This window comes from Coturnix japonica, chromosome Z, assembly GCF_054131305.1.
Source record: "Coturnix japonica strain WE chromosome Z, WE-NBRP24, whole genome shotgun sequence".
In the NCBI taxonomy this organism is placed as follows: Eukaryota; Metazoa; Chordata; class Aves; order Galliformes; family Phasianidae; genus Coturnix; species Coturnix japonica.
In genome coordinates this window covers 56068442-56085984 of record NC_140702.1, presented here as the reverse complement: position 1 = coordinate 56085984, position 17543 = coordinate 56068442, and the positions used below count along the sequence as shown (strand labels likewise).

Here is a 17543-nt window from a genome sequence, read left to right as displayed (position 1 = left end):
TTTGTTAGAGTTACAGGAACTAGCAGGTTTTTAATGACTGTTTACACATTCAGTACTTGCAACAAATGCAGAAAAAAATAAGAATGCGGTGTAAATAAAACTTCATTTTAATGGATGAATTAGTTTGAGACAGTCTCCAGAGGGAAACCATTCCCAGTGCTGAGACCCGTGTTGGAGAAACCAAAGACCATTTCCTCAGCTGGCTGAAACAGCTAGTGACATGCCAAGGCCAGAACCACCAAGCAAAGATCTGGCCTGATATAATTTACTTTCCTCTTTGACATACTATAATTTCTTTTTTAGGGCTGGTTGGAAGGCTGTGTCAGCTTGCTCAGAAATGGTGCTAAGCAAAATATACCTGATAAAAACGGGAGGCTGCCACTACATGCTGCTACTGCAGAGCCTGACGTGAGGTATGTCTGAGGATCCCGCAACTTTTGATGATTGAATCTCAGCAGGTAGTCCTCGATTCAGCTACACAGGCCAAAGGAGAGATCAAGCCGCATGGTTAGCCTTGACAGATACACTTGTGACTTGCTTTTCTGTTTAATCGTTATCATAAAGAGGAGAGGGTAGAAAGAAGGAAAAGCATTGCACAACACTTCCATAACAGATACAACCAAGCAAGGTGAGGAGACAAATACAAAGTCACAAAAGCAAGAAAAAGATATATGTATAATAGAAGCTGAAATTCTAGGTTTCCCTCAGCCCTTCTCCACCTCCCAGGATCAATTTACAAGAAGCTTCAGTTCTGGATGTCTCCTCCAAGCAGTACAGCATATGTGTGAAAAGTTTTCATACGACAGTCTCTCTGACAGCCCCAGCTGTAGAGGGGAAACTGAGGTCTGGTGGACTTCCTTGATTTTAAGCTGGAGGAGGGCATATTTAAACTAGATATTAGGAAGAAATTCTTTATTGTGAGGGTTGTGAATGTCCCCTTCCTGGACACATTCAAGGCCAGTCTGGATGGGGTTTTGAGCAGCCTGGTCTAGTGGGAAATGTCCCTGCCTATAGCAGGGGATTGGATCTAGACAACCTTAAGGTCCCTTACAACCAAATCCATTCTATGATTCTGTGATTTTTAACTACTCTTACTGACAATGGTGTAAATACTAAAGGATGCATAGATCAGAATTTGTAAGAAAGACTCACTGTCTCATTCTCATCTGTGACGATGGGAAGTGTTTTTTTGAGTCTTGATTTGTACATTTGAATAAATTCATTCAAAAATCTTCCTTAAGTAAGCCATGTCTGGGGACACTGGAGGCAGGTAAAACATTCAGCAGATGTAACATATTCACGTGACTTAATCATGGAGGCTATGGCTTTATTGTTGTAACCGTATCAGACCAGGGCTCTCTGCACTTCTGCTGATAATACTTCACAATCCTTTTGACAGCTTTATTCAATTTCCACATTAATCACTGATTTTTGTGCATCACTTTGAGGAAATAGTTTGAAGCTTCTGCAATAGTATGAGTGCATTATCGTATTTCCACTGAAAGAAAACAGCACTGCTACAATTCTGCCATGCTGCTAATAGAAAGGGTGCAACTGTAGTTTAGCAGCAGCACACAGGACTCCCTCAACATTTTTCATATTCTTCATGGACACAGAAAGACCTTTTCTCTAAACAGGAATTTGTCACCAGTTCAAATCTTTTGCTTATGCCCCACAGATGAGCCTGGAGGACTGGGAGAGAGGCCTTTCCATTGTGGCCATTGCCATTCTACTGAATGCAGTGTCCTTACCAAAAGGGTATATGTAGTGTTGTGTTAGAAAATGCTTTTTCAGCTAAATTTTAAAATCTGGCAATGCTTTGCTGGCCCCTGTGTGTTCCCAGTTCATGAACCACACAGAATGCCAGAGACTGTGATCAGCTCATAGGACTAGCTAGCTAGTTTGGACTAGATGATCTCGTAGGTCCTTTCCAACCTTGTGATTCTATGATTCTACATCTTAATGTCATAATGGATTCACTTGCATTAATGCATGTTCCACAAGGTCTAAGAAAAAAGGTGGAAATGGAATCCATGAACTTTCTGATCTCTAGCTGTAAGAACAGATAACAGAGAAATCTCAGTTAGGATGGCTGAATATCTACACATTGACTGCTAATGCTGCTGTTGCTATGGAGAATATAAGGGAGCTAAGATTTGTTGATAGATCCTTTACACTCAAAGAGTGACATGTCCTTCTCCACACTGGTTTCCCTTAAGATATCTGGCATTAAGCTACAGAACCGTGCAGCTTATAGATCATAAAACTGTGATGAAGGGGTTTTACAAGCATATTGTGGTAATCTCATGTTATCTCTTCCAAGTAGCCCTTATTTACTTTGACTTGTTTTCAAATATCAAATTTATTAGATTCTGGTTGTAGTTTATCGAGCCAATTGACCATAAAATGTCTGTTTTACCACTTTGCTTTTTTCAAACTAATCACAACAAATATAAAAATTCCTCCCTTTCTGTTTCCATATTTTGACTCCACAATACCATTCATTCATTGTGTGATTAAGAAAAGCAGGCGTAACATCCATTTACTACAAGTGAATACATTCATATGGAAATGGCCTTGATGTCCAGATAAAGTTCTGGGATCTACACAGTCTTCACCATTTAGAGATATGCCAGCTAGAAAAAAAAAAATAAAAAATTTGGACTTCCTGCAGCTGGGGATACCACTGACAAACAGTTAAGACTTTTCCCCAGCAGAACAGACAAATCATCCCTAAGCAACAGTAAATTCTTTCAAATAATGCCTAGTTGTTTATTTCTGAGAAAAGAAAAAATAATTCTCATGCAACACTCCCAACTTGGTCTGATGAACACTGTTCCCTCCACCAGAGGGGAGTGTTTGTAGTCTGATCTTCCATAACAAAAGCAAATCAGTGCACTGCTATATTTTACACCATGACAATGGCTCTATCCCAGCAAAAATATTGTTAAGCCTTGGCAAATGCAATTGGTTTGTGCATGTGTACTAGTAACAGTATGCATGTATGTATACAAACACACATGCAAGCATATACACAATATAGCATGACTCTAAGAGTTATGGAGTACTACAAATCCTTTTTGTAAACATTAACTTTTTTTTGTTTAAAAATTTACAAAAATAGAATGAGGGTGAATTTCTTTTAAAAAACTGAACACATTTAGTGTTACATACTCTGTTTCATCCTGACAATCAACATAAGAATATTTCCTAGGGGATCTGCTTTTGATCCCCAGAACAAAACTTCTATTGTTGCAGTAAGCTATAAAGTCTTAGCTGCTTTTCTAGCCCAGACCTAGGACTCTGATCTGCACCCATCACTAAGACTGTTTTGACTTCAAATTGCACATCTTCTTTCCCAAACTATGTCAAAATTTCAGGTTTAGTCAGTAGTATTGTACACTGATTATGTCATTGCTTCCACAGGCTTCTGAACGTGCTTCTGCAGCAGTCAAATCTTAGTGAAATTAATCATCAGGACAATGAGGTGAGTGACCTTGTGCCATAAACCATGGCCTCAGGCTCTGGGATCATGCAGTTCATACTGTTCAGAAAGAGTCCACTGAACTTTATGATGAGGGTATGCATAAGCCAAATATTTCTATAATGCTTTTGCTGAACTCTGCAGAGCCCTATCTCATTTTTCCCACCATGCATGATGCATCTTTAGACTAATAAAATTTCTCTATGTACTGCCAGTTATTTTAACCTGTCTTTTCTCTCACTTGCCAAGATATAAACTGCTTTTGATTCTCCTTAAGTTAGACAGTGGGCTCAATCTCCATCTTTTCCAAATGTCCCATCACCGAGAACTAACTTTTCTCAAGAAAAATATCAGAATCCTGGTATAGCACAGGATAATTACAGAAAGACAAAAATTTGTCTGATCTTCAAATAACTGCACTCATCATGCTTGCATACAGCATGCACAGGAGAGTGACAGCTCCCCTGATGTATTGTCCAGATAAAGAAACCAAGAGAGACTCTGCATGTCTTTCCATGTTTTTCTCTTCACACCAACGAACACTCAAAGATGCCTGTTTTCATTGTGCCAGACCCACCACTGGGATGCTGATTTTCCCCCTTCACATGAGCCTTCCATGTCCACAGGATGGTTTGCAGACCCTGCTTACAACAGCCCAAACCAGACATCTGGTTTGTCTTGGCATAGAATTAAATTGCTAATGAGTTGCATGGAATCATGGATGATTTCAATCCATAGTGATTGCTGCAGTGCATCACTGAATGCAATTTACAGCTTTTAGTCCTGCTCGCAGTCACCTGGCACAGGAAAGGCATCTGTACAACTGTCAGTATTAATCCCTGACTATTCATGTTTTCTGAAAAGTGTGGATCCCCACAGATGACTTCAGCTAACAGAGCTGTTCTCTTGAACAAGTAAAGTACTCCAGATCTCCCATCTTCTACTTTAGAAAAACACACTGATCAATGCATGAACATGTATTGGTAAAAAATGCATCTGAAAGTTTCATTTGGTTTCCACAACCACAGCTTTCTGTAGATTTACTTATGAAAGGCCACAGTGGGAAGAAACATTCCCTGAAAAAGCCTAGAATCTGAATAAAACTGGTATCACACTATACTTTCCAGAGGCAAACATAGCTGCTGACTGCTTCAGGTCCTTATTCGCTGGATTCTATTTGTCTGTGGTTGTGAAACTGTTGATCAATCATCCACATCTATTTCTTTTTCTCCTATTACGTATCTCATTGCTCTATATTTTTTTATAAATGCACAATTTGGGAACTTTATTATTTTAATATTACATATTTCTAGATCTTCACAGCCCTGTGGCTTTGAATATTTCTGTTATCACCTCTATGCTCTCTCTCAAAAACACAGATGACACTGAAGGGTGCACAAACCAGAAGGGTATGAGCTGGCTGGCCCTTGCCCCCTGAAGCAGGCCCACACCTGGGTATGCCACTACCACCACTCAGTCCTCTGTGCTCTTGTGGGCACACTGAAAGGACACGTGGAACACACAAATTACTAGAAAACAAGAGAACAAAACAGGAAGCAGCATTGTGTTCTTTCTCAATCCTTGGCATGACCACACCTTTAATGCTCGCTGCAACTGTCACCTGAAAAAGGATGTACAACAAAAGGAACAGAAAAGAGCTGCAAAGATTATTATAGAATGGCTTCCTTTCATGGGTAGGTCAATAACTAGAACAAACAAACAACAAAAGGACATTCAGCTATGTCAGAGGGCCAATGTAAGTCCACAGCATCATAAATGCTATAGAGAAGATGCAAAGAGTATGATTATTCACTGTATTTTACATCTAAAATGATGGGGACATCCAAAGAAATCATCTGATAGCAGTTTTACTGAAAATGAAAGAAAATGCTTAGGAATTTTTGCTTAGGAATATGCTGGGTGGCATAGGAAGTCTTTAGCGGGATTACCAGATGTTATATTGCTGTGCATCACTAAGCCTTATTTCTTAATGCTTCTCTTTAAGTATTTCCTACTGACCCTGAAGTAGGGAAAACTTTGATCTCTACCCACAGTACTTACAGTCTCATGTTATACCTGGCCCAGCTGATAGAAATAGTAAGAACAGAAATCTGATTTATCAAGAATCTTGACTTTTGCCCAGATTGACATACTGAGAGTAGATGACAAAAATCTGTCCTGATACACTGCAGCTTCCCCTCTTTCGATGATTGTTCTGACTGTCGAGAGCTGGGTGCAAGGATGCATTCCCAGCTGGAGATAACTTCACTGAATTCTCACTTAACAGAACCCACAGGGTTTGTGAGCCTGTCAGTGATACTAGGTCCCCAGTACCAAAACACATATCTACTGACGTCAATGGTGGAGCTCTCATTAATTTCAGTGAGACAGAATCAAATCCTCATTTCTGGTTTTACTAAATGAAAACCCCCATGATTAAGATTTGCAGAATCTAACTAAAAACAAAACTGCTCTTGTTCAATTGTTTTATTTTGTCATCACCCATATTTAACCCATCCAGGGACTTGAAAACAATTATGATATATCTGATAGTTCAGAGAAATTAAAGTTAAGGGGTTCAAGCTTTCACTTAGAACATTACTGCTAACCACTTCTTGTACTAATGCACTGATAAGCTGTCTTCATGCATGCTTTATAGCTTGTGTTCAAACTGTTGTTAACAAGATTTATGAGGTTCTACTGAAGTTGCACCAAGGTATGTGATTAGTTGGCATGGTGATGGTGGGCTGACAGTTGGGAAGATATTAGAGGTCTTTCCAACGTCAATGATACTGTGATTCTATGATTCTCCGAAACTAACCTGAAAATATTAGATGTTTACATTGTGAGTCTTTTTGTTGACATCCCTGGGGCAGTTCTTTAGCTTCCTGATTAGCGTCAGCTTATATCATTTATTTTGAATTAATGGTAAGGCCTGAGTTAAACATCACACTATATTATGACGAAGCACATGCCTGAAACAGGCCTTTCTCATAGGACCCAAGCTTAGCAGTGAGGAACCACCTCCCTGGCCATCATGGTTGTGACCACACAGCATTTAAGACAGTTACAATCAGGTATGAAAGAAGCCTTCATATTTTTACTGATTGTCTGCAACGACATTAAAAAGATGATTGCTAGGTTCCCCATTATGTCTAGTTAGGAAGTTGTAACTAATCATTTCAATTCAAGGCAAAGAGGAAAGAGTCAGTCCATCCCAAATGGTTTCAGAGCAGCCTAACTTTCCTACAGCTACAGGAGACGCAAAGGGCATTACTGCGTGTGACCTTTATTTGCTCTCTTGGTTTGTGGCTTTCAGGGAATGACTTCACTCCACTGGGCTGCTTTCCACAACAGGCCCCAGCATGCACAGACCCTGCTGCACAAGGGAGCAGACCTGACTCTAGTGGATAAAGACTTCAAAACTGCTCTGCACTGGGCCGTGCAGGTAAGCTACAACCGCAGTTTCACTGGGCCATTGCTTCAACTGAATCAATCAAAACAAACAAAAAACAGGTAAATGAATGCACACAATATTAAAACACTGTTATGCAAATGGTAATATGTGATGTAGTAAGTGATATAAAATACAGTGTCGTTTTAAGAAGTTGTGCATAAACCTTGCTGCAAAAAATTATCCTGGATGAAAAGGGGAGAGGAGTCACATTAATTTGTTCTTACTTGCTTACTTGCCTTAGCAAGTTCTGGTATCAGTATTCAAAACACCTGCACAACGGATAAGCAAAAACAGAACTTAAACTAAAATTCAATAACATTTTCCTACAGTGACTAAGTATTTGCATCCTCACCTGATCCAAGTCCACTCACCTTAAAATGTATGTTACCAAAGAAATCGAAAAGCACCAAATTGCTGTACACTGTAAATGAGTGAGGACATCCAGAACAAATAAACCATTTGCTTTAAGTGCAGACTCACTCTGATGGTTCATGTATAATTACACTTTATCCTCTGTAACTGATGTTATCCCAACAAAAGTTTCGTTCATTACTCCTGAACAGCCTGAACCAGTGTTACTCCCTTTGCTACTGTGCCTTGAATGCTCAAGGTATCTATTCTAAAATCCAATGTGCATTTTGTCTAGGCTTGCTCCTGTGCAGGCAGCTTCCATTGGGGCCCTCTGAAACTCATTGCAGGCACCTGCAGGAAGGACAGTGATCTGAATCAGAGCTCTGGGTCTGAGCTGCATAACAAACAGAAAGACAAAGGCAAATCCCCTTCTCTTCCGGACCCTCTGAGTGACACTCATCTTCAGCTTTTGCTGATTCTGTTTTTTGCATGTCATGATTTAACTCCTCCATTAACTCCTGCCTCCAACTGTCCCACAGATTTACTCAAAGTAAAGGGGTAAAATTGCAAATGCACAAAATCTCTGTTGGTTCAGTTGGAGGCAAATTACAAATCTCTTTTCTTTCTCCCCTTAAGCTGCTCTTCTAAGTCAGAGGAAAGAGGAGGAGGACTCCAGTTCTCATCTTCCTGCCAGATTCCTGCTATGAACCCTTATAAATCACTTATTCCATTCGCATTTTACTCTGTACAACAGGTCAAGAAGGGCTGGTTCAAATACCAGAGCATGGAATAGATCTGTGAGCATTTCTTTTACACAGGCTTTTCCAAGAGAAAACACCTTCAGCCAGTGCTCTCTGTTGCCTTATTAGGTTCAGGAGAAAGAGGTTCTATGGACAGCCATGGCTCTCTCTGGTATTACACCTCTGTTGCATGGGATCATCATTCTCACATATGCATTTTAGTATGCTGAATGAGCATTCAGTCCAGGATGAAGGCAGGATCATGCTCTTTGAAGAGACTGTCAGAAAATGTTTAATAACCTCTCCCATAGCCACTGGGAAGAAGATATTTTTCCTTTAAGAATTGCATTTGTAGCTCCAGAGCACAAGAGCCTCACAGAGCTCAGGCAGTAACAGCTGCAGGGCCTGTTTTTGGCTGAATAGAGCCTTGTGTTTAATTTCATTTTTAAAAAATGCAGAAAAGGGGAAGGCCAGGCACAGCACAGAAACTTGTTTCAGAAGCTGCAGGGCAAAGGCAGTCAGTGCACACTGGGCTGAAACAGAGTAAACTACATAAAAACCATCATCCACTATTGGAAGCCCAGTTCCCCTGAGTGTTCTGCACAGAACAATTGCTCCACGCTCCATTTCCAAGAACATACGTTTGTGCTTGGTGTCCCACCAGGCAGACAGGCCCTGCAGAGACCTTGCCCACCCGAGGTCTGCTCTACCAACTTTCTGCTGCCAGAGCTCACGCCTTCAATGCAAATGTTGTTATATTGCTGTTGGAAACACACATCATTTTGATCTGAAGTGAGAAAGACTTGTGTCAAATATTTCATGCATAAAATATGATTTGGTATGGATAGGGATGTAGTAGGAGTGTCTCAGGTGCTCCTCTCCTCTTTACTCCAGCCAGCAAATGATGGGATCCTGTAATCATATTTAAAATCAGAACCTGCTGAGTGGTATTGAAATGAGATTTAAAGCCTATTCAAGTCCCGAATAACAATGCCATTGAAATCCTAGTAAAATATAATATCTACAATATCATTAATAGTAGCATACTACATGCCAGTATATCATAATAGTTCTATCAGCATCTCAGAAACAGTATGGGAAGACTTGGAGGCTTCCTACATTGTCTTGCCAGTTAGTATGAATTTTATCAGAAGTTTCCTTGTCTCTTTCTTAAAACCCTGGCTCCCAAAGTCTTATGATTATGTAAAAATATCAGCTTTCATTTTAAAAACAAACAATGAAACCAAGATTTCTAGCGATCATTTCTTGTTAGGCTAAGAAATGTGAAACTCTAGGATAAAAACAAAGCGGCAACTACAAGAAGTCATCAAAGATAATTTTCTGCCATGAGGAGCTGCAATGCTGATGCTTTTTAAAATATTTTTATTTGCAGCATTAACATTTAAAAAATTACAAACCTGGAATATTTGCTCCACAGAAACAATGCAGTTATTTCATTCCCCACTTTCTTGCAAGCAGAAAGTACTACCAGAATATCTTACACGTACTGTAAAAGAAAAGCACAGCTACTCATTTGCCTTCAGCTGGAAGGCACAGCAACATCTTTGTATCTCTTGGAAGGTGTGAGTTCAAGGGTATACCGGGATGTCTAGGAACTAACCCACATTGCTTCAGGGCATCTCAAATGGCTGTTTAAAATGTATGAACTAGGCTCATTTCACAGTCTGTGCAAAAATAGATGTATTCCCTTCACGTTACATGCTGTTTCCTGGAGACAGCTATTAAGGGACAGTAGCAATTTCTTTTTTTCACGTCACTGACATTAGAAGGTAATTTACACTGCTAAGAAGCAAATGAAAAAGTTTCATTTTATATTTTTTTGTTTAGTTGTTTTCTTAAAAAATCCCTTTCCTGAGTAAATATTGTCATTCCAGTGATGGTAAAGCTGTTCCTCATGCATGGCAGCAAGGCTCTGTAGAACAAGCTGTCAAGCTGCAAAATGAGGAGAAAAAGGAATTGCAAAAAGGATACCTTTGAGTAAGAAACAAACATACTCCAGGACTATCACTTCTTTATTTGGAGGTTTATAATAAATTTACAGTATGGTCAACTATCTTCTGATGCCCAGGATCATTCCCCAGTGCTATTCCTTTTTACCTTCTTAGCTAGCATGTACTTCTCCACTTCTGTTTATGCCAGTTTGTAAGCTGAAGCACCCTTTGTGACTTGTAAGTGGTACTGAAGTGCACAATACTGACATACTAGCAATGCCAGTACGGTCAGACCAACAGAAAAAACTGCTCTTACTTGAAATCATTGGCTGTTAAGCAGTAGATTCTTCAAGCACGAACATGCTGTTGACAAGGTAATTATTCATGCCAATCAAATTTCTATGGAAATCAATTGCAGAACTCCCACTTAGCTTAGCAGGAATTTGGGGGGGGCGGGAACAAAAGCCACAGGGAAGCACGGAGTCATTCCCAGACGTCTTCTTAGCACACACTGTATGTTTAACTTTGTAAGTGGATGCCAGACCGTGAGTCATGTGCCTGCACCACACCTTTTATTTATCTGTAAATGTCCTAATTTCCTGTGCTTACAGAAAGACTCTGGAAGGTAAAGGTTTCCATTTCTCTGATAGCAGAATGGGATAAATCCTTCTGCTGGAAAAAAGATTACCTGTTTTTCAAAGCACATAAACAAATAGCTCGTACAGAGAAATTATTCTTCACAACAACGCACTAGCAGAGGAAAGCTGCCAAGTAACTTTAGTCATAGGCATGGAACACAATAAATCATACACACTTATTATAGAAGAATCCAAGTGAAAATAAATTCTCAGAGAGACTCAGCCAGTATGTCATGCAGGTTTTTGTTTTAGCAAAGAGAGGGCAAGAGGGGCAGCAACGTAAGGTGGCCATGCTGGTATGCCTCTATGTCTGCCACCTGGCAACTTTATCTAACACCCAACAAGGGTACCGAGAGCATAAATATTTTAGAAATGCCATGTACCCTTCTTGTACCAGAGGCAAGCAGTGCTTTAAGGACCATAGGACAAAGTATTTTGTACAACAATACTTTCTCTTTCTCTGTGTCAGGAAGGAGCACTGTCTCAGTGAGTGTATGAGCCTAAAGTACCAGGGTTAGGGGAAGACAAATGGGCTGCTCTGTTAGCTGGCTGCAACCCACAAGTGTAACTACAGCGGCGTCAGTAGAGTTGTTGTTAATTTATGTTGGTTGGCCATCAGAAACACACCCTGTGAAGTGCCTGGGCTGCTTCCAGGCAGCTCCTGGCAAAGCATCACTGGCAGGAAGAAAGCCGAAGATGGTATTATGGGTCACTCCTTTCCTCAGCATGAGGCCTGGTTGATTCTGTCCAACTAGACTTTTCCTCGCTGTTAAAGCAGCACTGGGTTTGTCTTGCACTTATTCTAAGTTGAAATTCTGAACTTGTGCTACAGAAGAGGAAAAGAAATATGTATTTTTATATATGATATATATAAATATGTGTGTGTGTGTATGATATATGTGCTATATATATATTTATTTATATGATATATATATGTGATATATATATATTTGTGTATATTATATGTATGTGATATATATATGTGTGTGTGTGTATTAGATATATATATATATATATATTTATGTACATATATATACACCCAGCCATAGTACTCTCAACATAAACACCAGGAAAACTGCATTTCAGTTACATCAGCCCTATAAGGGAAAAGATTACACTCAAGGAACAGTTCTGTTTTATTTGTATAGCTGTAACTGAACAAACAAGTTGTGACAGCAAAGCCTTGAGTCAAAAATCAAGACTAAGCCTGAACTAGCAGGGTGATGTGGGAAAAGTCTTTGGAGTGGTTTTTTGCTTTCAGTAAACTGAATTTCAAAATCTAAAAATGTGACTTTGAGAGATAAGGTGTTTTTACCAAGGTAATAATCTCAACTGGTGTTGCAAACTATCCACAGTCAACCTACCTGGTCACATTTTGCTATGGGCCACTTAACAAATCCTTGTGGTGGCTCACTCGTCTGTATCTCAGTGAAGGAGAGAACATTATTTGCTCTTTTCTTCAAGGGCCCTCTTGGTGCTACAGTCAGCTGCATATTAAAATACACTATATGTGTCTGTGAGAGATAAGAGGAAAGATAAAAGCATTGGGAGACCAGCCAGCATTCTACTACACACAACTCAGACAGCACCAACGATGTACAGGGATGGTTTCCAGGAGGAAGCTGGAAGTGCTACTAAAATTTTTATTTAATCCACAGTCATTTATAGCACTTCTTTATGAAAACAAGTTACCTTCAAGAGTTGCAGTTAAAATACTATTTGCTTGCTGCTATGTACAGGGGTGAAATGATAGTTAAAATGTCAAGTTGTTCAAGGTCAGAGGAGAAGGACATCAAAGAGAAAGTCAAAGCTTTGGAGTTACAGATGCAGAGGGAAGGTGGAAGAAGAGGAAACACAGCCCTGAATTGAAGTGCTAATGTTAAGAAGCAAGATCAGTGGTGGGGAATTTCCACGCAGCATAAATGGATAAAGATATTCTAAAGTGCACATTAGAGGCAAAGAGACAGAAAATAGAGGCAAACTAATACAAACTAACCACATAATCTCCAGAGACATTCACTTGGAAGAAAAACACTTTGTGAGGATTTCCTGAAAACAATTAAGCAGCTCATAACTTGTTTCTCTCTACTTCCCATCTGTATATTACCAGTAGCCACAAGCCAGTTTTGCAGTACCCCTCACATTACAGTTCTCTCTTTGACACTGTATCATCTACTTCACCAGATGTCTGACAAGGTGAAAACAATAACCGTCTATACAGTGCACTGAACATTGAAAACACTGTACTATGTATAACTGAAGATCTGGAGAAGAAAATGTAATGTTCTGACAGGACACTACATACATGCCAGTAGAATACCCATTTTAGCTTCACATTATCAGTTGGGCATATGCAAGCATTGAGTTATAAGAAGGGCAGTAGCAACAGTGATGACAAACTGAGTTGACACAGGTGGAAAAAAATGTCAAAGCAAGAAAAGCATCTGGAATATTCGGGATTTTCTTTGTGGTATTTCATAGAGAGGGTACTTCTTGAAGTATTGTTTCCTTACTTTGAAAGCAATACCAGAAGCTGGACTTCATCTTTTTCTACCCAAAGAGAAAGGAATTGTAATCAAGTGAAAGTGATAACTAACAAACCTTATGTTAGTGATATTTTTGTTAGCCACTGTCTCAGATAAAAGCTTGCATAAAGTACAATGAGAATTTGCCTTGCAAAGAAAAGCTTTAGAACATTTCTCCTTTGTGAATAAAGTTTATCAAGATGAATGACCTAAGAAAGTTTGCTTAGGAGAATGAATAATGGCCAGGAACTGATAAAGATGTGAGTAAGAACTTAACTGGGGAGAGCCCTGGGAAATGACATAAAAACATAAAAACAAAAATAATTAATAACATCAGAAAACACTGCTGAAAAGAATTTGAATATAAAAAGAGGAGAATGAAATGTAGGGATAGACAGAAAGGTTGCAAAACCATGTAATTTTCCTATGGTAAATTTGCCACTGAACACCCCAGTCTAGCAATAATACTGTGGGTTTGTGCTGAATTTAAACAGGAAAACTAAATTTTTTGTGACCTCAGCTTGAAGCTATCCATCTAAGAATTAGGGCAGTATAAGCATTTCAAGAGAATTTCATGTGCAACTTAAAAAAGCCATGATAAATGTAACAATAAGAAGGCGTTCCTAAAAAGGAGGAGCTGAAAAGCCACAGACAATTTTTTTATGTCTGTTCTGAAAGCAATGCCTCCTGTTTTATTATGGGGGTCTTCACCATCAGAGGTTGATGTTGGTGTTATGGCGGTAGTGGCTGAATCTTCCCATCCATATTCTGTTAGATTTTGTTTTTGCATGACAGATGGCAGCAGAGGAGCAGTCTGACAGAATGGCATCTGACATGGAAGTGCAAATGAAGCAAAGGTGTGTCACTGAATTCCCCCATGTGGAAAAAATGGTGGTGGCCAGCAATGCTGATAGCAACAAGAAGGACACTCTGCATCCTGGGTGGTGGCACACAAATGACACACCACAAAATTTAGGGCATATCGTTCATCTCATCCATATGAATCAGGGCATTATGACTGTGGAACTGTGTAAAGAGCCGAACATCAGCTTCAGTGCATTGAAATCTGGACAGATCATCAACTCTGCTATATCATGATGCTGACTAAGCTGAAAGCTTGAACTTCCAGAGTCAGGCCAGAGAAGATCTTTCTCTTGCAAGATAATAATGCCAGACACCGTACCAGCGTGAAGACTGCGGATCACATTTCCAGTCCTGGCTGGACTGCGCCACCTCACACATCATAAAGGCTATATTTGGTGCCTTCTGTCTTTCATCTGTTCAGCTGATGAAAGATGGACTTCATGTGCAGCATTGTCCTAGCAGTGATGCTGCCACAGCACCTGTGGGTCACCTCTCCTGGTGCAGATCTTTACTGTCGTGGCATTCAAGCTCTTGTTCATCACTGTCGTAAATACATAGTTAATGGTGGTGACTGTGTTGAAAAAGAGTGTTTTGAAGCTAAGAATTGCTCTATAAAGTAGTGTTATTGTACTCTCTGTATCTGTTGTTGTTTCTATGAAAATAAATAGGAGGCATTACTTCTAGAGCTACCTACATAAAACAGTACAGAAGGCTAATAGCCATCTTCAAAGCTATTATTGTTTTTCTCAGAGAAAAAGCTGTTAAGAGTAAGTTTGAATGCCAGAGAATCGAGGTAACACCTTAATAGGGTATCCTAGTTTAGCAAACATGGAGAGATAACATAAAGTCGTCCTGAAAATTTATCTTACACATTATATAGTCCATATCATCCTCATCCAGGACATATCAAATACTCTTTTGTGGGGGACAGCTCATTGATAATCCAACAAAATCTTCAAAGAACCCCAGAATGGTTACTCTTGGAAGGACTTGTGGAGATCTCCTGGTCCATCTCCTGCACAAGCAGGGCCACCCAGAGCAGGCTTTCCAGGATGATGTACAAGTGGCTATTGAATATCTTCACAACTTCCCTGGGAATCTTATGCAGTGTTCAGTTTCCCACACACTACAAATATTCTTCCTGATGTCCAAACAGAATTTCTTGTGTTCCAGTTTGTGCACCACTGAAAAGAGCCCAGTATCATCCTCCTGGCACTCTTCCTTCAGGTATTTATAGACATTCAAGAGATTCCCCCCAGTCTTCCTATTCTCTAGGCTGAACAGTCTCAGTTCTCTCAGCCTCTTCCCACAGGAGCAGTACTCTACAACCCTCGGCATCTTGGTGGCCCTCTGCTGGATTCTTGCCAGTATGTCCTTGTCTCTCTTATACTGGGGAGCCCAGATCTGGACACAGTAGTACATGAATGGCTTCACCAGTGCTGAGTAAACAGGATCACCTCTCTTGTCATGTTGGTGATGCTGTGCCAAGTGCAGCCAATAACACCATTAACCCCCCTAGTAGGAAAAGCACATTGCTAGCTCATACTCAGCTTGGTGTCATCCAGTACTCCTGGGTCCTTTTCAACAGCAACTTCTCATGAGAATGTTTTTATTTAATAAGGTAATGAAATATAAAACCTGTATATAACCCAAAGGTAAAACGCCAAGCACAACGGGACTTGCTTGGTAGAACCCAAAATCAAAAATGGTTTTGATAAATTCTAGGAATGAAGAGAAATTAATAAAATAGCACTCCACACAGATCTGTGAAAAGCAAAAGATGCTAAAAATGAAGAGTAGCAAATGGGTGGATTATACATTGAGTAGGGTTTAAATTTCAGTGTTGGTAGAAAACAAAGAATCATAATTCTGAGACATACTAACAAAAGTGCAATACACATGGGGAAGAGGAAGTGGCAGTTTCCTTTTTAATGGCAGAATGAAGGCCACGGTGGAACAATTATGTAATCTGGAGTGCCATGATTGAAGAAGGCTGAAGATAAATTGGAAAGAGGAAAAGTATGTAAGTGGTATGAAAAGCACGACCCAGGAGGAGAGGTTGAAATGGTTTGTTTAGTCTAGAAATGAAAGACTGGTTGGAGAAAAATGGATAAAATGACAGTAAAAAGAGTGGATTTTTCTTTTTTTATTTAAATGCTGAGTTGTACAAGAATATTAAGAGAGTGAACCTGATGTGCAGAATGTAAAATTTGAATTTATATAAGTATGCTTCTAAATTCAGATAGCCCTGAATGTGACAAGAGATTTCTCTGATGCAAGTGCCAAATAAATGTATCCAAGAATCATTTTAGCATAGAAAACACTGATAGTTAGCATAGGAACTGGGGAATGAAGACAGTTACTGTTAATAAGATCCAGGTGTTACTGAACACAAAGACAAATACTTCTTTTTCATCAAATATTCAGACAGTCAAGAATTAATACAAATTTTAAGATGGTTAATGATGTTATAAAGTGCCTGATGGTAGAAAATAAACTTGGATGGCATGACCATAAGTAGGCTATACATTGAGTAGGTGAGCTCTGAGGTTAACAGATTCCAGCACCCTGATTTTTTTTCTACAAATGCTGAGAAATTTATCAGGAATCTGAATCATAAAAGAGATAACTAAATGTGCAGAAGAGGCTTCAGATATGGATGTCTAACTATATTTCAGCTATATATTTGGAGCAAGCAGACATTTTTGAAAATAATGGGAAAAGATACAGAGAAGCAAAGTTGTATCTTCAAGATCAAGAAGTAAAGAGTAATTAATAATTAATGTAGAAGAGAGGCTGGAAAAATTTACTGGCAGCCTTGAAATGTGTCTTGCTTGATAATGTTTTGATAACTTGGCATAAAGTACAGAGCGTTTCTACTGAAATCTGACAATAAGAAAAAGCTGGAAGACGTTTACAGGAGAGAATTGAGATATCACACAAGGAAAGCCACATCATTCTGAAATCTTAAATAATGCATGTAGGATAAATTGTATACAAAGACCATTTCAGTCTTGTACTTTGGTAATAACAACAAAACTTCCTAATAGAAACAGGAAAATCTACGTTTGGAATTGTCCACAGAAAAGAAGAAGGTAGACATAAGCAGTTATTACAAAACAATTAGGAGGTTCTAGTGGGGTACAATTGTAAAAAAAGCAAATGTTGTTCTGCATATCAAAAGACATACTTCTGACAGATACAGGGAAGAGCTAGAGCTAGTACAAAGACATGAGAACAATGTCTATGTATGACTAGGTACAATTTTAATTACCATTCTCCAAGGATACACAATTAAAACATAAAAGGACAGAGGTTAGCAGGTTGATGAGAGAAACAGAAAGAATATTTTACAAGCTAAATTAGAAAGGCTTTGCTTTATTAGAGTAGCAAGAGAATAGCTAAGAAGGGATATAATGGTTGATTGTAAATACATCTGAGGAATAAATAATAATTAGAGGAATTAAGTATTTAATCTAAATAATAATACTGGCACAAAAACAAAGAGACATAAATCAACCAGGAGTGCGAA

General features: G+C 39.2%; 1 protein-coding gene and 1 long non-coding RNA gene across 6 annotated transcripts in view; one reads left to right on the top strand and one right to left on the bottom strand.

Moving 5' to 3' along the window:
• LOC146754086 (uncharacterized) overlaps nucleotides 1–17543 on the bottom strand; it is a 141659-nt gene that overhangs the window by 76202 nt on the left and 47914 nt on the right. The window lies entirely within an intron of this gene.
• The window catches only part of ANKRD55 (ankyrin repeat domain 55), a 74398-nt gene that overhangs the window by 10770 nt on the left and 46085 nt on the right, over nucleotides 1–17543 (top strand). For all 5 annotated transcript variants that reach the window (XM_032441304.2, XM_032441303.2, XM_032441302.2 and 2 more), the window contains exons 4-6: nucleotides 304–413; nucleotides 3427–3487; nucleotides 6804–6932. In XM_032441304.2, coding sequence (XP_032297195.1) covers nucleotides 304–413; nucleotides 3427–3487; nucleotides 6804–6932 — 300 coding nt within the window. The remainder of the gene's footprint in view (nucleotides 1–303; nucleotides 414–3426; nucleotides 3488–6803; nucleotides 6933–17543) is intronic.